Source organism: Suricata suricatta, chromosome 12, assembly GCF_006229205.1.
Source record: "Suricata suricatta isolate VVHF042 chromosome 12, meerkat_22Aug2017_6uvM2_HiC, whole genome shotgun sequence".
NCBI classification, from domain to species: Eukaryota; Metazoa; Chordata; class Mammalia; order Carnivora; family Herpestidae; genus Suricata; species Suricata suricatta.
In genome coordinates this window covers 50,222,110-50,246,714 of record NC_043711.1, presented here as the reverse complement: position 1 = coordinate 50,246,714, position 24,605 = coordinate 50,222,110, and the positions used below count along the sequence as shown (strand labels likewise).

Sequence of the window (24,605 nt, the reverse complement as noted above, 5' to 3'; positions counted from 1 at the left end):
ACTTACACTATCCCTAACTCCCTCCCAACTTGAAGGCACATAGTCACTCCTCATGATCCTGGAGCAGCTCTTCCTGACCATGGGTCCTATCCTCAAGCTTTAATAAAACCTCTTTTTTTGCACCAAAGATGTCTCAAGAATTCTTTCTTGACTCCTGAACCCCCAACAACCCCCATCCTCTTCTGTCCACATCAAGAGGATGCATTGGAGAGAGGTGTGGGAGCAGGATCTGCAGATATAAAGAACCAGAGGGAAGTGTCACGAATATCTTTTTGGGTTTCCATCATAGGAAATGGAAGACAAAAAGCCAGAGGCGGGGGAGTGGGAAATAGAAAACTTGGGGTGGGAGTAGATATCTTGGAAAAGGGCAACTGGGAGGGAGGAAAGGAATTCTTTACGTGGGAGTCGAGGTCTGGCAGGAACAGTCGAGGCAGGCCCTGAGACGGGGGCCTAGGGAGTGCAAGTTTGGGTTCGAAGGCGCATTTGGAATTTAGGCGCGCATTGGAGGGCTGGGAGCTTGGCTTCGTGAGGAATAAGGCGATTCTAAGGAATCCACGGAGGGCAGACCCGTAGAAACCGACAGCAGGTATAAGACTGGGAAGACTAGGATGATAGCCAGGGCCCGCGCCTGACCCGGAGCACTTTGATGAGAGGTCCCAGCCTCAGCCCTTAGGCGGAACCAATTGTGACGGTGGTGAGGTTTCCGCCGGCGCTACAGAGATGCCACACGGGAGGGGCGGAGTGCGCTGGCGTGCGCCGGAGTGACGCGGCCGCGCGGGAGGGGCAGGGCCGAGGCTGCGGCGGCGGCGGCGAGAGAGAGAGAAGCAGCGACGCGACGAGGGCCTTCAAGCCAGATCACCATGAGCACCAAGCAGGTCACTTGCAGGTCAGTGCGCCGAGTCTGGGAGTGACGGGCCCCTTCGTTTTCCCGTCACCCACCCCCCCCTCCAAACCCTGCGCCGGTCCCTGGGTGGCCGGTACACCCCAGCCCCGCTACCAAGGAAACTGAGGCTCAGCGGATTCTTGAAAAGTTGCTCAGCTGATCGCAGTCCGTCTTTTCTGGGCGGAGCTCGCACTGCGGCGGGAGCCGGGCACCCGGCGTGTAGGTGTATGGCTGTGTGTTGGGGCTGAGACGCCGGGCCAGCGCGGGGGCCTGTGGGCTTGGAAGGAAGAGCTAGCCAGGGTTGTGCTGCGCTCGGAGGCCTGAGGGTGGGGGTGGGGCTCTTGGAACTTTGAGTTTAGCTGGAAAAGGAGATTTGGAGTTGGGCGAAGGGGCGCTAAGTGGTCGTTTGCAGATGGCGATACCACGCAGGAATAGGTTGTTGATAGATGATGAGGGCGTAGAAGGAGCTGGGGTCCCAAATGTGGTCTTCCTTTACCAAGATTTTAAGATCTCTGCAGCGTAAACTTGCAGACAGTCAGCAAATAAGAATTGTGCGGGAAATAATAATGTCGGGTATCACAAGTGCTCAATATTCATTGTACCTAGACTTCACAGTAACACTACCAGGGAGATATGATTCCCATTTTACAACACGGGAAATTCAGACTGAGAGAGATTAAGGGATACTCTTACTGAGACACCCATTTACGTGGAGAAACACTACGGTAATGGATGGATAATGTAGAGAATTCAATGCCGGATGCTACACTGCGTCTGCTCCTGTGAAGCAGAAAGAGCTTGGTTGTGTAACACCCTCGTGCCTTGGTGAACTTGGGGCTTACCAGACCTGGGTTCCTAGTCTCGGACCGATACTTGCAAAGTACACATTTTATTTTAGTAATTGGTTTGAGTGTGTAGGAAACATTGCCCTCCCCCACCCCCCCATCAGTTGCGTAGTTGGATTATGTAATGAACCGTTTATTTAATTATCATCTATGTTGTTATTTCTTAATTACGAATAATTGAGAAGGGACTATGTAAAAAGATTTCTGTTAGTATTAATATATATTAACTGTTCGGCCAGTTTATCCAAGGCCCATGGCTTGTAAGAAGCAGTTGTCAGAAATGTGCACGTAGTGTCTCCAGAAAATAATTTTACTAGGTTATTTGTGTAAACATCTTTTGTGAAGACCCGTTTGTGTTTATTTTTATTTGCATGAAGCAAGTGTTTTGTGTAATTGGACAGCAGATTCTGGTGACTCCTAAGATGTGTCCACAAAAGAGTACACATTTATGTAATGCTTTATAGTTGAATCTTAACTCTGTATAGTATCTAGTTTTACAGATAAGGACTTCGAGCTTACCCCTAACTTCACATCTGAATGCAGGAGCAAAAACTGAAATCAGGATCATCTTGTTTTTTTACCCTCTGCACTGAGAGATGGCGTAACCTGAAAGCTTTAATTTAATTTAACAGGAGCATCCTGCAGGATGTTGCTGCCTTTTTTTTTTTTTAATGTTTCATTATTTATTTTTGAGAGAGAGGCAGAGCATGAATGAAGGAGGTTACAGAGAGAGAGGGAGACACAGAATCTGAAGCAGCTCTGTGCTGACATCTCAGGGCCCGACACGGGGCTTGAACTTAGGAACCACAAGATCATGAGCTGAGCCAAAGTCGGACGCTTAACCAACTGAGCCACCCAGGCGCCCCAGGATGTTGCTGCGTATAAACTCAAGAGTGGGTTGGAATGTTGGACAGGGATCACTTCTGTTTAAGTACTGATGTTTGGTGGGGTCCTTACCACGCGCTAGGTGCTCGACCGTGTGCGGCTGCGTGGAACCCAGCAACCCTCACTGTTCCAGACTGTGGGACCACGCCTCTGCACTGAAGTGATTGCCCCCGGTCATTCAGCGCGTATGTGGCCCAGGTGTGGCATCTAGAGCCCATGCTCTCATTGACCAGATGGCCCCCAAATAAGTTTGGGAGATGATAAAGTTTCTTCACTGGGGGAATTTTTAAAGCTTTTCATATGCGCCTGGGTGAGGAAAATGCATGCAAAAATATATAGAAAGTAAAAGAAGTTTACTTGCAAAACAGTGTAAGGGAGTCAGGTCTCACAAGGACTGCCTCACCAAATAAAAAAACAGAACACACTCAAATGAAAAGAAACTGCAGTATTACCTAGAGTACCAAGTTCACATTAGTTCGTGGTGGAAAAGCTTCTCTCACCTTATCTTATTTACTAAAGTCTTATCTCCAGACATTGGTAACTCACAGGAAAGGTGCAAGATAGGATTTATTTTGGAGGCCAGGCCTTAACAGGGTGCTCAGCTGTTTTTGATTTACCTGAGGCTGCAAAGTGGTTTTTTGTTTTTGTTTTTTGCTTTGTTTTCCTGACTGTGGAATGTAATATATTCTGAAAAGCGGCAGGACAGTGTAAGTTTCGCCTCTATTCTGATATGCAGATGTCTCAAAGAGATGGGTGTTGAAATGCTAGGATTCCTAAATTTAATGACAAAGACACTCCATATGTTTGTCGCTTGTCTGCTCACAGTTGTGCTGTCAGTCTCCTCTCCTGATTTCTCCCCAGGCCACTCTATCCACAGTCTCCAAGCAGGGAATTATTTTTGCTGATTCTTCATGCTAACTCATTTCCCCATGTCTTCCAGACTGTTTTTGAAGTCCTGCTGCAGGCCTTTATGATAGCTTGGTAACCACTTTCTTTTCTTCTCTTGCGGTAGAAGTCCCTTTGTCTTATCCTCGCTGGGCAGAGACCTAGAATTTGTTTCCTTAGAACATCAAGCTTGGAATGACAAAACATGAGGGACCTTGTCAGCCAGTAAGCGGTAGAAGAGCTGGAGTTCTGGAGTTGGGCCCTTCTGGATTCTGATCCTGGTACCACCCTGCCACAACTAACCCATCTGTAAAATGGAGATGGTAATGCCTAACGGCAGCATTGACTAAGGGACAGTAACAACAAAGTGTCATAGAGTGTGTCTTGTGTGGTAGGCTAAGCCCTTACCTGCATTGTCTCAGTCAAACCTCAGAGTAGTCTGTCACTGCAGTCTTTGGAGTACAATTGTTATATTATGCTTGGGGAAATTGTGGCTTGGAAATTTCCAGTAACTTGCTCATGGTCATATAGCAAGCTCTGATTTCACACTGTTAAGCACTACACTGTACTTCATCCCTACCCCTCATACATTTATTTCAGGCCTACCACCAGGCCCAGCATTAACCCCTTTGCCCCTCAGTGGATCTGTTATCACATGCAGTACAGCCATGAAAATATGTAAGGAAATGTCAAGAAAAGTGACACTGAGAATGCAGATTACTCATGTACTCTGATGTGATCTGCAGAAGCATTTTGCTAGAGATACGCACCATTGAAAGGCATGTAAGAAACTAGATTGATTCTGTTTGGCTAAGTCCTCAATTGCTAGTAGTTCTGTGGCTAGAAGTGAACCTGGTGTCCTTTGTAACATATTTTTTTGTTTTGTTTTGTTTATTTTTGAGAGACAGAGAGAGGCAGAGCCTGAGGAGGGGAGGGGCAGAGAGAAAGGGAGAGTTAGAATCCAAAGCAGGCTCCAGAGTCTGAGCTGTCAGGACAGAGCCTGATGCAGGACTCAAACCTACAAACCGCGAGATGTTGACCTGAATCGGAGTCGGACGCTTAACTGACTGAGCCACCCAGGCGCCCCGTCCTTTGCAACATACAATAGCTACAGTCCTACGCGGTCACCAAGGATAACAGACGCTTTTGGAATTTTGCCTCCTCCCCAGAAATCTCCCTACTCTGAGCCTCCAGCTTTGCATTGCCCCCTCATACTACTCACCTCCCCCCCATACTCCCCACCTTAGTTCATGTCTCAGTCTTCTCTCTAGGAAGAATAAAATTGAACAATTGGAAATTAATTACAAGGTGAAATGAAAGAGGCCTGGATTAAGCTTATAACATAGATGGGGAGGGATAGCTCTAAGCAGATGACAAGATGTCTCAGAGGACAGGCAGGATGTGTTCAGACTAGTTTTTCTGTTTGTCACTGGGTAGTGGAAATGATGACATAGGCTACAAAAATAGGACTGGGCTGGATTCATTTCTTACATAACCGTTATTTTATGCTCCCCTTGAAGGCACTGCACTGATGGTGGTCTAGAAGTTATTTTTGAAGCTGTTTAAATCTCAGTCACTTAAAGAAGTGAAGTGCCTTGCATGAAGTCACTGGTTTATAAGGGATAAAACTAACTAGAAGCTCTCGTTGATGGCTAAGTGTTTTCTTAATGGGCAAAATAGTGAATGAGCAGGGTTTGGAAGGCAGGTTGTCTGAAGAGGACTTACGGGAGGTGGTAGAATTATAAAAGGACCACCAAGAATCTGTCTTTTTGTATGCCTGCTTAACAAACAGTATTTGGTAGAGAACCTCTGGGAGTCTCCTTCTCACCTTTTTCTTTTTCTTTTTCTTTTTTTTCTTTCATCTTCTTTAGTTTCTCCAAAGGAAACTTTTAAAAAAGTATTTATTACATCTTATTTTTTGTGGACCTATTTATATAGCCACTTTGAGCCTGTGTTCTTCCAGTATTTATGAGTTTACTAATCATGATAACTCTTTGTCATTCATAGTTGGCTCTTGGTGCTGAATTTTTTTTAACTTTTATACTTCCAAAGATCTAAGATTGCTATATTTTAGGACTGTTGAAATAATGTAGCCTTGTAGCATTTCTCAAAAGAATTTTGAAATATTTTAGAAATGTAATATACTTTTCTGTCCAGGATCTGTACATTCCAAGTTTGGCTAGAAAGATCCACAGGACTCAGTGTGTGTAGGCTCAGAAATTTGATTCTGTTGGTGAACTTAGAGATGACTCCTTCTAGCCAAACTCAAGAAGAGACCTAAAAACTAGATGCCCTTTTCCCATTTTCCTCGGAGAAAAGGAACTGTCAGGTGGGCCTAGTCAATATTTCCTCTGCTTCTGGGGAGATGAACAGGTGAGGAAAGTTGGAAGTATGTTTAGTGAACAAGGAGGGGTGGAAGGTCTTCCGATCGTGTGGCTTCCAGCTGAGGCCGCCTCCCAGGCCTGTCAGCAGAGGCTGATGTGCAGCAGGAACTGTCACTAGTGTTCTTTGGCATCCCTTCTCTGGAAAGGGCAGTCTTGCCCTCTTGGGCCTTCTGACCTACCTTACAGCCATTGCCTTCCTTCTGTTGCCAAGCCTTTCTCAAGTCCAGGCAGAGCTATGTAATTGGTTAGGTTTAGGCTTTCTGTGTTCAGTTGCATTTCGTGACGTTCCAGCTGTGCCTTCCTGAAGTTATTCCCAGGCTTTCTTCATTCAGATGTTTCTGACTGTGTGTTTAAGAGCACTAGCTCTCTCGGGTCAGAGGCCTCAGGCTGGGGAGCAACATACTGTGGCTACCACTAGTGGAGTCTTCGAGATTGAAGGAGGGAAAGTGCACAGTAGGCTGGAGTGGTGAGAAGTCATCTTGGGTTGGTCCACGAAGGAAGGTGGCTTATAACAATTCAGTGCAGTGAAAGATGGGCTACCGTGTGTTTGACAGGGGCCACGGCACGGGTAAAGGCAAAGTGACAGGGAAATTAATTTTAGGTAGGAAAAGGTTAGGGCTGTCCGGGAAGAACTGGAGCTGGGGACCTCTTCCTAGCAATTTGACCTTCTGTAAGTCCTCGCTGGTCTCCGAGCCTCAGCTTCCCTACTTGCATCATGGGTGTAGTGGATTATAATACACCTAGTATTGCTGGCGTTAACTGAGTTATTGAAGTGAACGGGCTAGTATTGATAGTACTGTTCAGTAGATCTTTGGTAATTTTTTTCACATTTCATGTATTTATTATAATATACTCATTCAGAGGGAGGAAGAGCCCTCCTTGCCCAAACGTCTTTATTCAAGAGGCACCTGAGTTTTTAACCCTCTCTAAAAAAGATAAATTGTGAAAATCGTACAGAAGAGGAAGGAAATGTGTAAAACCCAGATTGGCTGTGAGTTGATAACATGGAAGCTGATGCTGGGACATCTTGAGGGTTCATTCTGCCATTTGGTTTACTTTTGTATACATACGTTTGAAATTCTCCAGAACATGTTTTTTTGGTTTTTGTTTTTTTTTTTAATAAGTTAAGCATGGGTTCACAGAGAAAGCTCCTAACAGGTTCCTCCTGCACTTTCAGCCATCTCCAGATCTGTCTTCCATCCTACAGCTGCAGTAGCTTTTTCTGAAAGAGGCCCGGGAAAGGCTGTGTATAGTTACTGTACAAGCATGCCCCAGAAATTGTGCATGTTTGGTTCCAGGCCACTGCAGTGCAGCGAATTTTGGAATCAAGTGAGTCAGATGAACTTTTTGGGTTTCCCAGTGCCTGTGAAAGTTATGTTTATCCTGTAGTGTTTAAAATGTGCAATAGCATTATGTCTAAAACACCATGCACATATCTTAATTTAAAAATACTTCTAGGAGGGGCGCCTGGGTGGCTCAGTTGGTTAAGCGTTTCATTTCAAAAATGAAATTTGTCCCATTGACTCTCTTTTTCATAAACCATTTTCCTGTAGCATGTAATTTTACCCACAGCATCACTTCTTTAAAAATTGGGAGCCCATCCTTTCAAACTGTGCTGCTGCTTTACCAACTAGGTTTACGTAACATTCTAAATCCTTTGTTAACAGTCATTTCAGCAGTCGTCACGGCATCTCCACCAGGAGCAGATCTCACAAAATCACTTTGTTTGCTCGTCCTATAAGAAGCAGCTTCTCATCTGTTTTTAAGTTTTATCATAAGATTGCAGCCACTGAGTCCCATCTTCAGGCTCTACTTTTTTTTTTTTAATGTTTATTTATTTTTGAGAGACAGAGCGCAAGCAGGGGAGGGTCAGAGAGAGAGGGAGACACAGAATCTGAAGCAGGCTCCAGGCTCTGAGCTGTAAGCACACAGCCTGACGCGGGGCTCCAACCCACGAATTGTGAGATCATGACCTGAGCTGAAGCCAGCCGCTTAACAGACTGAGCCACCCACGCACCCCCATTTCTAGCTTTTAATGTAAAGTCAGAGACCTGTAAGTCTTCATTTCTATTGAATGCTTAGAGGCCACTGTAGGTTTATTAATTGGCCTGACTTCAAAACTGTGTGTCAGGAAATAGGGAGCCACCCAAAGAAAGGGAGAGAGATGGAGAACAGCCTGTTGGTGGAGCAGTCAGAACACACCCATTAGTTGATTAAATGTCCCCATCTTATATGGACATGGTGCACAATTACAGTAGCAACATCAAAGGTCACTGGTCACAGATCACCATAACTAACAATAATGAAAAAGTTTAAGGTGTTACACAAATTATCAAAATGTGACACAGACAGATGTGAGTAAATGCTGTTGGAAAATGGCACCAATAGACTTGCTCGAAGCAGGGTTGCCACAGACCTTCAGTTTGTAAAATACAGTATCTGCAAAGCACTATAAAGCAGAGTATGCCTGTAAAGTTTTCTTCATGACAGAAGTCTCAGAACCTTCCCTCTGCTACTCTCTGTTGTAAATCTCTGAAAAAGACTAGACTGTGCCATTTCCTAAGTTGACGACGGGCCACCTGTTAACTCTTGTTTGCGATGCACTCATCAGCGTCTCACCTGACGGGGGGTAACTTGGAGCACAGTTCAACGATGCCCACAGTGCCTCCCTTCTGTGCATTTTTCTTGCTGTTCTTTCCTCGCCGCCACTGGCATCCCTACCGCTTTGCGGACTCTGCTTGGGCCTGACCTCTGGGATGTTGCCCTCTCTCAGCTCATGGTGTGTTTCTTCTCAGCACTCTGCATGCTTTCTGATAAGGCACAGGTCACTTTTATAACTCAGGTTGAATGTCATTGTTCTTTACTGGACTTTAATAAGAGCTGAACTTTGGGGGTACTTACTGTGAGATAGGTTCTGTACTGAGCATTTTTTTTTTAAACATACCCTGGCCAGTGTGTATGTTTTTAAAACTAAAATAACCATTTATTATCATAAAAGCAGCAGATGTTCATGGTAGAAATGTTAGAACGTAACAGATCAGGAAAAATACGGAAATACATATACTTTACCCACAAGGATTGCCTCTCAATATTCTATTCTATATCAGGGCACCTGGGTGGCTCAGCGGGTTGACCATTCGACTTCGGCTAAGGTCATGATCTCACAGTTCATGAGTTCGAGCCCGGCATAGGGCTCTGTGCTAACAGCTCAGAGCCTGGAGCCTGCTTCAGATTCTGTGTCTGTCTGTCTCTCTCTCTCTCTCTCAAAAATAAACATTAAAAAAATATGCTATTATATATCTTTCTAGATTGTTTTTTAAAGTCTTATTTGTTTATTTTGAGGGTGCAGGGAGGACAGAAAGGGAGGGAAGGAGAATCCCAAGCAGGCTCCATGCGCAGCACAGAGCCTGATGCAGGGCTCAATCTCACCAACTGCGAGATTACAATCTAAGCCACTGTCGGATGCTTAACCGACTGAGCCACTCAGTTGCCCCTGTAAATGCTGTTTTATAGTCTGCTTTTTTGTTAATAATCTTCAACTTTCCATGTCCATAAGTTTTCATTTTATCTTATACCCAGTTCATAATCACATTTCCCCATTTGTTCTAAACATGTCTTTTACATGTAATTTGTTCAAACCAGAATATAATCATGGACTAGACCTTGCATCTGGTTCTTATGTACCGTATGTAATGTCTTCTAACCTAGCACAGCTCCCTCCTTTTAAAATGGTTCTTAATTACTATATGGAAGTATAATTTACATACCATAAAATTCACCCATTTTAAGTGTACTTGTGTCAGTGATTTTTAGTAAATTTAGAGTTTTACAGCACCACAATTAAATTTTAGAACATTTTCATCACCCCAAAATTACCCCTTGTGCCCATTTGCAGTCGGTCCTCATTTCCCCTCTTCCCAGCCTAGGGAACCACTTACCTACTTTTGTCCCAATGGATTTGCACCCCCCACCTTTTAAAAAAATTAAGCTCTGTGCCCAGGATAGGGCTTGAACTCATGACCCCAAGATCAAGAGTCACACGCTCTGTTGGGGCACTTGGGTGGCTCATTCGGTTAAGCATCCAGCTTTGGCTTAGGTCATGATCTTGCAATTCATGGGTTTGAGCCCTGCGTCAGGCTCTGTGCTGGCAGTTCAGGGCCTGGAGCCTGCCTGGGATTCTGTGTCTCCCACTCTCTCTGCGCCTCCCCTGCTGGTGCTCTATCTCTGTCTCTCAAAAATAAATAAATGTTTAAAAATTTTTCTTAATAAAAAAAAAAAAGTCACATGCTCTACCAACTGAGCCAGCAGGCACCTTTCCCCTTTTCCTGACATTGTGCATAAGTAGAATCATACAACATGTGGTCTTTTGTGTTTGGGTTATTTCACTTATCCTAATGTGTTTGAGGGTCACCAATGTTATAGCATGGGTCAGTACTTCATTCCTTCCTATTGCCAAACAATTATTGTATGGATGTATTACATTTTGCTTATCTATTCACCAGTTGATGGAATTGTAAAAGTGTACACTTTCTGGCCATTATGAATGATGCTTATATTAACATTCATGTACAAGTATTCGTGTAAACATAGGTTTTTCTTTTTCTTGTGTTAACAGCCAAGAGTGGAATTATTGAGTCATATGGTAAATTTAAGCTTAAAAAAACCCACCAAACTGTTTTTCCAAACTCAGGTTCTCCCTACTCATTATCCTGGCCCACATACCACCTCTTCTTTGGTATTTATCTGATTGCTCTCTCTTGATGGCTGTTAGCTTGTTTCAAGCCCCTGCATTTCCTACAAACTGAGAGGTAGATCTGGAGTTGTATTGGATTCAAGTTAAATTTTTTTGGCTAGAATGTATCACAGGCTGTGTTGTATACTTAATTCATATTGGGTCACATCAGCAGACGCATAATATTTCAATTTCATTTTGTTCCATGTGGATACTGGGTCCAGCATTATTTGTTGAAAAGACCATTCTTTCCCCCATTGAATTACCCAGACACATTTATCAAAAGTCAATTGATCATGTGTATGTGACTCTTTACAAGTTCTTTAAAGAGCTCCCCTCAGCCTCCTGGAACTCCAGTCTGTTTTTGTTTAGCTCAGCCAGACTGCTATGCTGTGCTTGGGGTTCACCTCCTCTCAGCTGGAAGCCAGGCTGCACAGGGCTTACCTCCCTGGTTTCCCTTAGCTCAAGGACCAGTCTTATGTTGCCTTTTGTCACTGTCACAGAGCAGTTGCTTCCTATATTTTGTTCTTTCTAGTTTTTTTTTTTTTTTTTTTTTTTAATTAGAGGGCAAGTCCCATACTCCTTCATAGCTAGAAGCAAAAATCTGTCCTTCTTCCTCTCTCTGCTTCAGTTTGAATAGGTGCTATTGCTCTTTCTTCAGGACTTCTGAAATGTTCCTTGTAGTCTCTAATTTAGAGTAAGTTCATGCAGTGTAATTTGTGTTTCAGATATTGTAGTTTTCACTTCCAGAAGTTCCATTTTAATTCTTTTTTATATCTTCCATTTAATTCTTTTTTATATCTTCCATTTCTCTTCATACTCAGCATAATTGAAGATATTTATGATCATTGTTTTTAAAGTCCTTGTCTATTGATTCCAGCATCTGTCATTCCTGTTATTGACTAATTTTTCTCCTTGATTATGGGTCACATTTGTCTGCTTTGTGGCATGTCTAGTAACTTTTTATTGGATGCCATTGTGTTTTTGAGCATTTGGATTTTATGGTCTTCCTTCAAAGACTGTTAAAGTAGATTTTGTCTAATAGTTATTTGCTGTCAGCTTGATCCTTTTGAGGTTTGTTTATAAGCTTCATTAGTGTCTGCAACACTCATGGGGCACCTGGGTGGCTCAGGTTATGATCTCATGGTTCGTAGGTTCGAGCCCTGCATCAGGCTTTGTGCTGACAGCTTGGATCCTGGAGCCTGCTTCGGATTCTGTGTCTCCCTCTCTCCGCCACTCCCCCACTTACACTGTGTCTCTCTCCCCCTCAAAAATAAAGAATAAATATCAAAAAAAGGTTTTTTTTAATGCTCTTTACTTTCAAACTCTTTACCCTTATTACCAAGGCATGTTCTTTTGGGGTCTCTCAACTGTTTGGTGAGTATTCAGCCAGGACTGTGTACTGTGGCCAGACAGAATTAGAATGCTTCCCACTTATTTCTTCAGGACCAGAATTAGACATCTCAGTGGAACATCTTATATATGTCTTTTGGTGCTACACTCTCTTACATGATCCTTGCCACAACCCAGTAAAGTAAGTATAATTTTCATTTTACAGGTGGAAGTAATGAGGCATAGGGAAGTTGGTTTTATGGCTTGCTCATAGGTGGCAGGACTGGATCTTGGGCGCAGGTCTTCGATTCTGTTACAGCCATACCCTTTAAGTCCCATGAGAACAGAGAGAACAGTTTTTCAGAGTATTTTCTCAGTTTTGAGGCTCACATTTATGTATGCAGCACTTCAAATCAAGAAGCTTATCTGAAAACAAATTTATGGGAGTGTTTTCCTTCCAGAAATCTCATTGAATTAGTTGTGCATCCAAAACCACTGTCCTAGAATCCAGGAAATATGGACATCTCCAGTGCCTGCTAGAGCCTTGGTACATAATACATACATAATCAGCATTTTTATGCTGGGCGCAAGAATATGGGGATCTTACTATAAAGTTTTAGAAAGCTTCTAAAAGTTTTCATCCTCTGCTTGTCTCTTCAGGTATTTTATGCATGGTGTGTGTCGGGAAGGAAGCCAGTGCCTGTTCTCCCACGACCTGGCAAACAGCAAGCCGTCCACCGTCTGCAAGTACTACCAGAAGGGCTGCTGCGCCTACGGGGCTCGTTGCAGGCAAGGCCCGCCGCTCCTCCCCGCTCTTCTCCCAAGTTAAATACCGTCAGGGACTCAGACTCTCCATCTGGAGCATGGGTACCGATAAGGGGGAAAATTTAATTTGAAAGTAATAGGACAAGAAAAAGTATGGCAAATCATTTTGAAATCTCAATTTTACTACCCTAAAAATAATTGTAATTTTTGAAAACCACTTTTCAGGCCTTACTCTTATGGGTCTCTGGTTATAAAATTGCACTCAAAGTATGTATCTCTTGCCCCGCCTCCCAGCCCCCCAACATGTCAGGTTTTTTTCTCAGCTGCTACTTTATTTCCTAAATGAAATTTTATGTTTCATAATGTTAATATACCATCATTTTATTCACTATTCCTCTCTCAAATATTTAAGTGGTTTACTGTTTTGGGTTTTTATTTGCTCTGAGTACCCCTGCAGTGAACACGTATGTGCATATAGAGTCTGCCTTTTTCCCACTCACATCTGTAGGCAAGTTTTGTGAATTCTTTTTTTTTTTTAATGCTTTTTATTTATTTTTGAGAGACAGAGAGAGACAGTGCAAGCAGGAGAGGGTCAGAGAGAGAGGGAGATGCAGAATCTGAAACAGGCTCCAGGCTCTGAGCTGTCAGCACAGAGCCCAACGCGGGGCTCGAACCCACGAACCGTGAGATCCGACCTGAGCCAAAGCCGGATGCTTCACCGACTGAGCCATCCAGGCGCCCCAAGTTTTGTGAATTCTAAACAGAAAAAAATTCCAAAAGCCAGTTCACGTGCTTTTATGGTGAAGAGCTGATCCATTCTTTCCTGTGCTGCCTAGAGGGTAGTGGAAGTTGCCTACCAGTGGGCACCCAGAGAGACAGTCCAGGAAAGGCCTGTTCGGCTATCATATTGGCCATCATTCACATTTTTATTTATTTTTGAGAGAGAGACAGCATGAGCAGGTAGGGGGGCAGAGAGAGATGGGGAGGGAGAATCCTAAGTAGGCTCTTTGCTGTGAGCACAGAGCCCGATGTAGGGCTCAATCTCACGAACCGTGAGATCATGACCTGAGCCAAAACCAACTGAGTCACCCAGGCCCTCCAAGCCTTTTATAATTTAAAATATGGGAAATGATGGTCTCATTCTCCACCTCCACAAATGGAGAAGAAAGATGTTCCGTATGCAGGTAGTGTGTCCCTAATGTGTTTGCTATGTGTTTTGTTTAGATACGATCACACGAGGCCTTCTGCTGCAGCTGGTGGTGCTGTGGGCACCGTGCCCCACAGCATGCCCTCCCCGAGTTTCCACAGTCCTCACCCTGCTTCTGACCTCACTGCATCTATTGTGAAAACTAACTTACACGAGCCTGGGAAACGTGAAAAGAGAACACTGGTACTTCGAGACCGAAGTAAGTGAGCAGAGTGAAAAGCAGTCTTGTTTGTTTGTGATGCTTCTTTCTGGCCTTCTCTTGTCAGAGGGCTCCTAGCCTGGTCCCTCCAAGCTGTTCGAGGTGGATGCCAGCACTGTCCTGAGATCCGCTTCATTTGGCTGCAGAGCGTTCAGATGATGCAGTGGGCCTCAGGTTGGGCTGATTGCCAAGTTCAGCCTGACAAGACATGAGAGTGACCTTTTGTCAGTTTTTAACTGCAGTCTGCATGGGGTGGTTCCCCAATTCTGAGAAGCTTTCAGAGCTACATATTTTGATAAAGAGCATGTTTCATTGTTTTATTTCCAGGTCAGTTCATAGTTTTAGTTCTTATGCTCAGCCAGTGTTTGGTGTTTTAGGTTACAACTTCGGTACTAGAATAGTATATTGGAGTTTGTGGAGGAATTAGGCTACAAACCATAAAAGCTATTTTTATTGGCTGGTCCTCAACAAGTGAAGGGATTTCTAGTTCTTGGAATTGTGTGGCACAGATAGGTAGACTGCATCCGAAACCAACAAGTAATTGAGCTAATTAAACATGTCATCTCTGAAAAGCCGAGAAGCGCATGCAGCACGAAGGTCCAGCTCCTGGTGTGAGAAGGGGCCATAGGGGAGTCAGCACTGGCTTTGGGACCCAGAGGTCAATCTAGATTTTCATTCTAGTTCACTTTAAAATGATAGATAACTTTACTAATATAGAGGAAAGCACTGTGTTCAACTGACTTCATTCTAAATTCCATTTGGCTTCTATTTTGGTGTTTAAAAAAAAAATTTCTCATTATTGTTTTTAGTGTTAACTGGTCCACGGTTGACATTTCCAGACTTGTCATTTTTGAACTGCAACTTTAGTGTTCCTTTTTGTACGTATATCATGGTCCATTTTGCTCTTTTCCTGTGTTGCCAATTAATGTTTTTTCCTTTTTCAAAAAGTCTTGATTGCAGGAATGTCACCAAGAACAATTTATACAATTCCTTCTATTTTTTCCTCTTGGCCTTTTTTTTTTTTTTTTTGGTATGATCCAAAGAGTGGACTTCCCAAGGTCAGAGTTACTTAGTTTGTTAGGTTTTGACTAAGTGCTTACCAGAGAGGTTGGGCTAGTTTTTATTTCTGTGTGTGCTGTGTGTTCTGTCTTCAGATCTGTCCGGCATGGCTGAGGAGAAGACTTGCCCGAGTGTGTTGAGTAATCCCGGAGGCTGCAGCGACCCCCAGAGCAGCCCAGAGGTGAAGCCGCATTCCTACCTCGATGCGATCAGGAGTGGCCTTGACAGCTTAGAAGCTGGCAGCTCCTACAGCAGCAGCGAGCAGCAGCTGTGCCCCTACGCGGCTGCGGGCGAGTGCCGATTCGGGGACGCTTGTGTCTACCTGCATGGTGAAGTGTGTGACATCTGTAGGTTACGAGTCCTGCACCCCTTTGACCCAGAGCAAAGGAAAGCTCACGAGAAGGTAAAATTGCCAAGTTTTTGCATGAGCTCATTTTAAGAAATTTGAAATGAGCTAAGTGACAAAATTGTTGGTATTCCTGTAAGCATCTTCCTGCCAATAATAATCCACAGTGTGTGCCTGGCATATATATCTCCTATTTTCAAGTCCTTTTTCCTCTTGCCATTTTGACAGTTTCTGATTATTTAGAATAAAGAAAAAGGGAAGAAGCATTAGAAGACCTCTCTCTCTCCCTCTCTCCTCCCCCACCCCAGGTTTACATATCTTTGTGGCTGGGGTCCAGCCAGGCTGAGTTCTAGGGAATTTGAAGAGCCAAGTATTGGAAGGGACCTTTCAGGTCATTAGGTCCCCAGAGTTCATGGAGGCGCTGCCTCACGCTAGGCTCTGTGCTCAGTGTAAAGGTGGCTAAGACAGAGAGGAGCCCACAGCGACAGTGTTGAGAGCTTGTGAGAACGAGCAGGCCATGGTGTGTGAAGGCGGGGGGACGGGGGGTGCTGCCACTCTCCCTTGTCTTCCCAGGGATGGTCAGGGGAGCACAGAATTAGAGCTTTCCTCTGCACCCAGGTTAGTTGAGGTCTTTGTCCTGTACTTGTTGGTTTGTCTCCCGTCTGTGTCCACCATGAGCTCCCAAGGGCAGAGCCTAGGTCTTCATACTCTGCGTTGGCTCTCATGCTTGATACACAGTGCTTCACACGGGAGGTGTTCAGCCTCGCCTTACTGAATGAGTAAGTTCATTAAATAACTTGTTCTCTTGAGAAGTGGTGCTGCTTCCCTCTGACTCTGGACTACCGGCCTGATGTTTCAAGTCAAGGAGTATTCAGCATTTTCCTATTGGTGTGGTTCAGAGTGGGGAAAGCAGCGCCCAGAAGAGCCAGGAGATCAGGGTCCCTGTGATCCCACATTGGTCCTCTAATCTTTTGGGACCTCCACGGTCTCAGCTCTAAACTGGGAGTGACCATAACATGCTAGGAAAGCAAGGGGCTAGGCCAGTGATGGTTTGAAGTCATTGTTGCCCGAGAGCGCTTTGTGTCCTGAACATGGGGGCCGCTGGGCAGTGTGCGTTCCTTCCCAATCTTACCTGATGGGCACGTCAGTGGCAGAGTGGCCGCAGCTGCTCCCCAGCAACCCAGAACCTAATAAGTTTCCCTCTTCTCTCTCCCATACTTCAGATCTGCATGTCCACATTCGAACACGAGATGGAAAAGGCCTTTGCCTTCCAAGCAAGTCAGGACAAAGTGTGCAGTATCTGCATGGAAGTGGTCCTTGAGAAGGCGTCTGCTTCTGAGAGGAGGTTCGGGATTCTCTCCAACTGCAATCACACGTACTGCCTGTCCTGCATCCGGCAGTGGAGGTGTGCCAAGCAGTTTGAGAACCCAATCATTAAGTAAGTTTAGTTGGGGGTCTTAGCTGTGGATGTGGCAAAGAAAGTTTTTATTAGATTTGTGGCCTTCTATCCGCTCTTCATCCCTCCCTTGTCCTCCAGGGTGAAGATAACTAGTGTGAATCGTAGCCCCTGACTGCAGGGCCCTGGCACACCAGGTAGCCTTCTTGAACCCAAGCCCTCCTGCCCACCTTCAGGGTCTGGGGACACTCAGCATGGATTGGCTGTGTGAGAAGGGGTTAATGGCACTGACCTGTTTGACCCCTGTTTGGCCTTAGGCTGATTACCTCTTGACCTTTTCAAACTTTTTTTCATATGTAAAATAGGGTTGAGGAATAAATGGAATAATGCATCTAACACATTTCATATAGTGTCTGACACACAGGATCCTTTCCCCCCGCTTTCTGTTAATTGACAGAAAACAACATAGGATTCTTAAATTCTGCAGAGGGACCGCGGAAGAACTTACTCATATTGAAAAGTGTGTTGTGTACCGTTAAAAACTCTTCACACACATTAATCATAATTCTCTCAGACCCAGTGAACATCATTGCCTTTTACAGATAAGAAAACTGGGGTTTAGTGATATCAAGTAAATTGCCTGAAGTCACACATTTGTGTGGTACAATAACAACAGGTTTATTGAAATAAAAGTGTGCAGTTGAGTGGCTTTTAGTATCTTCACAGTTGTACAACCATTACTTGAATATAATTTTAGAACATTTTCATCATCCCAGGGCACCTGGGTGGCTCAGTCAGGCATCCAACTCTTGGTTTCGGCTCAGGTCATGATCTCATAGTTCATGGGTTTGAGCCCTGCATTGGGCTCTGTGCTGACCGGGCAGAGCCCGCTTGGGATTCTCTCTCCCCTTCTCTCTCTGCCTCCCCCCCCCCCCCCCCCCCCCCCCCCCCCCCCCCCCCCCCCCCCCCCCCCCCCCCCCGCCCCCCGCCCCGCCACCCCCCCTCAAGGGCTTTCTCTTTCTCTCCCAAAATAAACAAGCTTTAAAAAAACAAAACGAAACAAAACATTTTCATCATCCCAAAAAGAAACCAGTGTTTGCGTTCCCTGCCCACTTTCTCCCTGCTCCTTTCGTCCTGTGCATTTGCCTGTTCTGGACATTCACTGTAAACGGAGCCCAGCGGTACGCAGCCTCTCTCTGCAGCTTCTTTCACTCAGCATGTTTTCAGAATTCACTCGTTTTGCACATTTGCCAGCGCTTCATTCCTCTTCATGGCCCAATAGCACTGCATGGTGTGGACATCCACATTTTGTTTATTCAGTCAGTTGACAGGCATTTGGATGGTTTCCATCTCCGGGTTATAGTGAATAATGTTGCTATGAATATTCACATGCAAGTTGTTGTGTGGGCGTGTTTTTATTTCTTTTGGATAGATAGCCAGCAGTGGGGTTGCTGGGTCCTGTGATAACTGTTGAGCATGTTGAGGAACTGCCGGACTGCCTTCCACAGTGGCCACGCTGGCCGGCAGCAGATGAGGGTTCTACTTGTCCCCACCTCATCACTTGTTACTGTCTGCATTTCTGATTTATTTAAGTTTATTCATTTTTGAGAAAGGGAGCACGAGCAGGTAAGGAACAGAGAAGAGGGGTGACTGAGAATCCCAAGCAGTGGGATATGGGGCTTGAACTCACGAACCATGAGATCATGACCTGAGTGAAAATCAAGAGTTAGATGCTTAACCGACAGAGCTCCCCAGGTGCCCCTGTATTTCTGAGTTTAGCTATCCTGGTGGGTATGAAGTGTGATGTCTTAAGGTTCTGATTTGCATTTCCCTGATAGCTAATGATACTGAGCATTTTTTTCTGTGCTTTTTGGCCATTTTGGAGAAATGCCTACTCAAAGCTTTTGTCCATTTTAAAATTGGGTTTGTTTGGGAAAGATTTTGTTTTTAAGTAATCTCTTCCCCAACATGGGGCTTGAACTCACAGCTTACAAAATCAAAAGTCATGTGCTCTACTGACTGAACCAGCTGGGCATCCCAAAATTGGGTCGTCTTTTTATTGTTGAGAAGAGTATGTTTCTAACAGTAAGTAAGGTTCTACACCTGAAGCTAATAGTATACTATAGGTTAAATGTAATTTAAATAAAAACTTGAAAAAAATATTAAATCAGGTTCTGACTGTGATGGCACTTTTTGGGATTTGGGGTAGGAAAACATCTGGAGCGGGTCATGCACTTGAGCAAGGGGGTTGGCCGTGCAGTGCACACAGGGTTTGTAACTTCATCTTTCCCATACTAACCTGATGCTCATTTCAGGTCTTGTCCAGAATGCCGTGTGATATCAGAGTTTGTAATTCCCAGTGTGTACTGGGTAGAAGATCAGAATAAAAAGAACGAGTTGATTGAAGCTTTCAAACAGGGAGTGGGGTAAGTACTTTGAGTTCAGGCATGATCCCTGTGCCTGTCTGGCAAATGCACTATATTTACGTACCTTCAAATCCCACAGGTGGTAATGTAAGTTTTTAAAAATTTCAGCTTTGAGGTAAAATTAACATGTTTTTAAGATATTTAAAGGGTCGTCATGGTGAGTTCATACATATCATGAAAGGATACTCCCCCATCCAGTTAATTATAACACACCTGTTACCCTTTTGTTTCATTTGAGTGAAAATGTCTACGTTCTACTCTTAGCAAATTTCAGTTTTACAGTATTATCAACTATAAAACCATGTTTTACACGAGATAGTTATTCATTGTACAGCTGAAAGTTTGTACTTTTTTACCAACCATTCCTTATTTACCCCAGCCCTTAACCCCTGGGAACCACTGTTTTACTGAGTTTGACTGTTTTCATTTGTTTGGGTTTGTTTTAGATTTCACATATAAGTGATATTATACAGCATTTATGGTTTTTTTGGTCTGGTTTATTTCGCTTAGCGTAATGCCCTCCAGGTCCATTTGTATTGTCACAAATGGCAGGATATCCTTCTTCTTCGTGGCTGAATAATAACTATTTTATGTATATTCCACATCTTCTTTATCCGTTTGTCTGTTGACAGACATGGGTTGTTTCTGTATCTTGGCTGTTGTGAATAACGTTACAGCAAACATAGAAGTAGATAGATATCTTTTCTAGCAGGCATGAGGTGGTATCTTATCGTGGTTGTGATATGCATTTCCCTAATGATTAATAAGGTCAAGCCCCTGTCCATGTGTCTGTTGAACACTGGTATGTCTTCTTTGGTGAAAATATTCAGTTCCCTTGCCGATTTTTGAGTGGAATGTGGTGGTGGTTTTTGCGCTTATAGGAGTTCTTTATAATATTTTATCCCATTCAGTAGGTTGCCTTTTCATTTTGTTTGGTTTCCTTTGCTGTGCAGAACCTTTTTAGTTTCATGTAGTCCCACGTGTTTATTTTTGCTTTTGTTGCCTTTGTTTTTGGTGGCAAATCCACAAAGAACATTGCTAAATAAGGTAAATGTCAAGGAGCTGACCCCCTATGTTTCCTTCTAGGAAGTTTTTATGACTTCAGGGCTTCCTACCTTCAAGTCTTCAATCAGTTTTGAGCTGATTTTTGTGTATGGTGTAAGATAGTGATCGGGTTTCCCCATCACCTTTTACTGAAGAGCTTGTCCTTTCCCCTTTGAATATCCCTGGCTCTTTTGTCGTAATCAATAAATTGGCCATATATGCGTAGGCTTATTTCTGGGCCCTGTATTGTTTCACTGAACTCTGTATCTGTTTTAACGCTAGTATTAAACTGTTTGGATTACTGGCTTTTCTAATACAGCTTGAAGTGGGTATTTGGGGTCTTTAGTGGTTCCATACAGATTTTGCGTTGTTTGTCCTATTTCTGTGAAAAGTGTCATTATAATTTTGATAGGGGTTGCTTTCCATCTGCAGATTACTTTGGGTAGTGTAGATGTACATTTTAACAGCATCCTTCCAATCCATGAGCATGGGATACTTGCCATTTATCTGTGCCTTTTATTTCTTTTGTTGTGTCTTGATAGTTTTCAGGGTGCAAGTCTGTTTCACCACCTCTGCTAAATTTAGGCCTCGGTATTTTATTCTTTTTGATGCAGTTGTAAATGGGGTTGTTTTCTTAATTTTACTTTTTGGTAGTTCATTTAGTGTATAGAAAGGCAGATGATTTTTTTTAAGAGTAAAAAATGTTTATATTTACTCAGGTATTTATTATTTCAAGTGCTCTTTGATTCGGTTTATAATTCTTTCCAGTTAGTATAATTTCCCTTGAGCCTCAAAAACTGCTTTTAACATTTGTTGGTCTGTTGGTAATGAATTTTTAGTTTTCTTTTTAGCAGAAATAGCATTTCTTTTCATCCTTAAAGGGCATTTTCATTGAATGTATTGTTCTGATCGGTCCTATATCATCTTTGTCTCCTCCTGGCAGTTAATACAATTCTGGGTTAATAGTTTATTTTCTTTTACTACTTTGCAAATGTTTTTCCACTATATTCTGGCCTCTAATTTCTGAGAAGTCAGTGGTCATTCATATTTAATAGGTCATTTTTCTAGGGTTGCTTTCAAGAGTGTCTCATTATCTTGGTTTTCAACAGTTTGCTCTTTTGTCTGGGAGTGGTTTTCTTCATATTGTACTATGTATTTTTTCTCTGAATGTGAAGGTTTTGATTTGGCAAATTTTGGCCATCAAATTTTCTCCCTGCCATTTCTTCTTCTGGGACTCTTAATTACACGTAGACTTTTGGATATTACCCCAATGAGGGTTGGGGTCCGTTCATGTTTGAGCGAGAGAGAAAACAGTGTGAGAAGGGAAAGGGCAGAGAGAGAGACAGACACAGAATCCAAGCAGGCTCCAAGCTGTCAGCACAGAGTCTGACATGGGGCTTGAACTCATGAACTGTGAGATCATGACCTGGGCTGAAGTCAGATACTTAACTGACTGAGCCACCCAGGTGCCCCTTTTTCCAGTTTTTTTTTTTTCCTGTCTGTTCATCTCCAGTAGTAGCTGCTTTGAACTCCTTGTCATCTTGAAGTTGGTTTCTGGATTGCATTTTCCTGATACTTCATATGTTGAATCATTTTGGATCATAGCCTTAACACTGCCAGTGTTACTTTGTAGAGACTCTGGATTGTCTTAGGTCAGACAATAAAGTGTTTTAAAGTGTTTTTATATTGCAAGTAAAGTGTTTAAACTCCAGGTCTTGGGCAACATTTTTTAAGTTTGTTTATTTTGACAGCGGAAAAAAAGAGCATGGAAGTGGGGGAGGGGCAGAGATCGAAGAGAGAGCAAGAATCCCAAGCAGCCTCCACACTGGCAGCACGGAGGCCAACACGGACCATGAGATCATGACCTGAGCCAAAGACACTTAATTGAGCCACCCAGGCGATCCTTGGGCAACATTTCTAATCTCGGTTTGGTTTTTCCTTTTTGTCCTTGGCTAAGTTGCTGTGAGCCTGTTGCACTGAGGGTGAGGCCAGCGTTTGTGCTGAGTTAATACATAGTATTCGGCCTGCTCTCTGTCATGTCTGTTTCTGTGTGGGATTTTGCTTCCTCACTTTCCAGTGGGTGGGTGGTTTCCTCTAACTCTTTGTTGGTTCTTCAGGCCCAAGAGACTGGATTTGACCCTGGAGTTTTAGATACCCAACACTGGCCTGCTTGAGGCTAAAAGCTACTTAAAAACAAAGATAACTTCCCTCTTGCCAAATTTCTTGAAGGATCCTCCTCCTGCCTTCACGTGTTTAAAAAAATTGTATTGGTAGTGACCTGCAAGAGGCTCGGCTCTGGTAGAAGTGTGCCTGGCTGAACTACACGGCACTGGATGTCACTTTTTTTTTTTTTTAATGGTTCCTTTAGGTTGTCAGTTACTAAAAGCTTGTCGTTTTCCTGGTTTACGGGTCTCCCCCCGCCATGTGCTATTATGTGTCCACCAGAGGGCAGGAGTGGCCCAGGTGGAAGGGCTGGATGGCAGGAAGCAGCTGGGCTGGAGTTTGGAAATTCTCATGTTCTTGCTCTTTGGGTCTTTCTTGGCCTTAGTTTCTATTGATGGTAGTGTTTTTTGTGTGTCCCACACACATTTAATGTGCACCTGCTACAGGCCAGGCACCTTCAAGCTAAGCACCAATGGAGGACATGTAGAGATTTGTAAGGTAATTTCAATGGAAATTGCAAATGGGCAGTATCAGTGCATGCTTTCTGGTGACATTCTTAATGAGAGGCCCAAGCCACATCTCACAACAGAGAAAACACTTGGATCTTCCTGGGATCATCAGGGAAAGCAGCATGGGGACCCTGAGCCATGAAGCATGAACAGCTGTGTGTGTAGGAAGGGGAGGACGGAGTGGGGTGATGGGTATAGAATGGTACAAATGTTCTGTCTGGGGAGCAGTGGTCCTGGGGTTGAAAGAGGTGTGTAGAGGATGCCGTAGGACGTACAGGGACAGACAGACTGGAGTGGAATCTCGGGGGGTGAGGCGGAGGTGGCAGAACCTATGCGTTTTATTATATCCGTTTTTACAAAACATTGTCCTGAGAAGGGGTCCACAGAGTTAAGCCCTGCTCTAGATGCAGACAGAGGGTGGGGACCAAGGAAAATTGGAATGAGACCCGTAACTTCACTGCTTTTCCTGTGCCTCCTAAGTCCAGGCCCCTGGGGTCACTTGACATCATTGCTGGCTAGGAGGAAGGGAAATTCCCTGGGTGGTGCTCCTCTTGGAATGCTGAGCTGAGGCAAGTAGCCCAGCTTCAGAACCTTGGAGCCCAGACAACCGGCTCAGAGGAGCCCTCAGGCCTGTCCTCCCTCAAAGGCCGTTTTGGAACACTGCAGGCTCCGAACAGTGGAGTCCCCCAGGCAAGGTCAGTTCCGTGTGAGGCCACATGTCACAGTGGCGTAAAATCCAGCTTGGAAATCAGGGTCCTGAGCCTCAGTTTCTCCACCTGTAAAGTAAGGCTCACTTAGGTCTGGCATCGCGGGCAGGGATGGAGGAAGACCTTGGTTCTTCTGGGGCCCAGGCTTTCCACTGTCCTCTTGACTTTTTCTTTCTGCTTTTCAGGAAAAAAGCTTGCAAATACTTTGAGCAAGGCAAAGGGACCTGCCCGTTTGGAAACAAATGCCTTTACCGCCATGCTTACCCTGACGGGCGGCTGGCAGAGCCTGAGAAACCTCGGAAGCAGCTCAGTTCTGAGGGCACTGTGAGGGTAAGGACTTTGCTGTCTCTGTCAAGGACACTTACATGGTGGCATTTCCAGGTACTGCTCCTGGCCCCTTCTATGATAGCTTTGGCAGCTGGGAATGGGGTAATAAGCAAAAGGAAAATAGAGCATCTGGCCCTCACGTTACCATTAGTAACAACCAGACATGTTTGCTGGCTCTTTTTGCAGTTCTTCAACTCAGTGCGACTCTGGGATTTCATTGAGAACCGAGAAAGCCGGCATGTCCCCAGTACTGAAGATGTCGACATGACAGAGCTTGGGGACCTCTTCATGCACCTGTCTGGAGTGGAGTCGTCAGAACCCTAAGGAGTAGACGGTTAACCCTGCATCGTGGGCTCTACCAGCCCAGCATTCCCCCAAGCTAGGGTGTGCGGAACATCCTTCACTGTGACCTGAGGTGGTGTGTTGCTTGGTTTTGAGTGGGGTGTGCCTACCTCGGTCTCCCCCACTCCTTTATCACAGCCATGGGAGGAGTGAAGGATAAAGTAACCCA

General features: G+C 44.3%; 1 protein-coding gene across 2 annotated transcripts in view; it reads left to right on the top strand.

Moving 5' to 3' along the window:
- The first annotated feature begins 766 nt into the window (after positions 1 to 766).
- MKRN2 (makorin ring finger protein 2) overlaps positions 767 to 24,605 on the top strand; it is a 25,123-nt gene continuing 1,284 nt past the window's right edge. The window contains exons 1-8 of one of the 2 annotated variants that reach the window (XM_029917293.1): positions 767 to 886; positions 12,607 to 12,735; positions 13,936 to 14,117; positions 15,272 to 15,579; positions 16,746 to 16,960; positions 19,234 to 19,344; positions 23,953 to 24,097; positions 24,281 to 24,419. In XM_029917293.1, the coding sequence (XP_029773153.1) occupies positions 861 to 886; positions 12,607 to 12,735; positions 13,936 to 14,117; positions 15,272 to 15,579; positions 16,746 to 16,960; positions 19,234 to 19,344; positions 23,953 to 24,097; positions 24,281 to 24,418 (1,254 nt within the window). In that variant the 5' untranslated portion in view covers positions 767 to 860 and the 3' untranslated portion in view covers position 24,419. Of the gene's footprint in view, positions 887 to 12,606; positions 12,736 to 13,935; positions 14,118 to 15,271; positions 15,580 to 16,745; positions 16,961 to 19,233; positions 19,345 to 23,952; positions 24,098 to 24,280; positions 24,509 to 24,605 lie in introns of those variants that run through there. The other variant, XM_029917292.1, reaches the window with a different exon arrangement.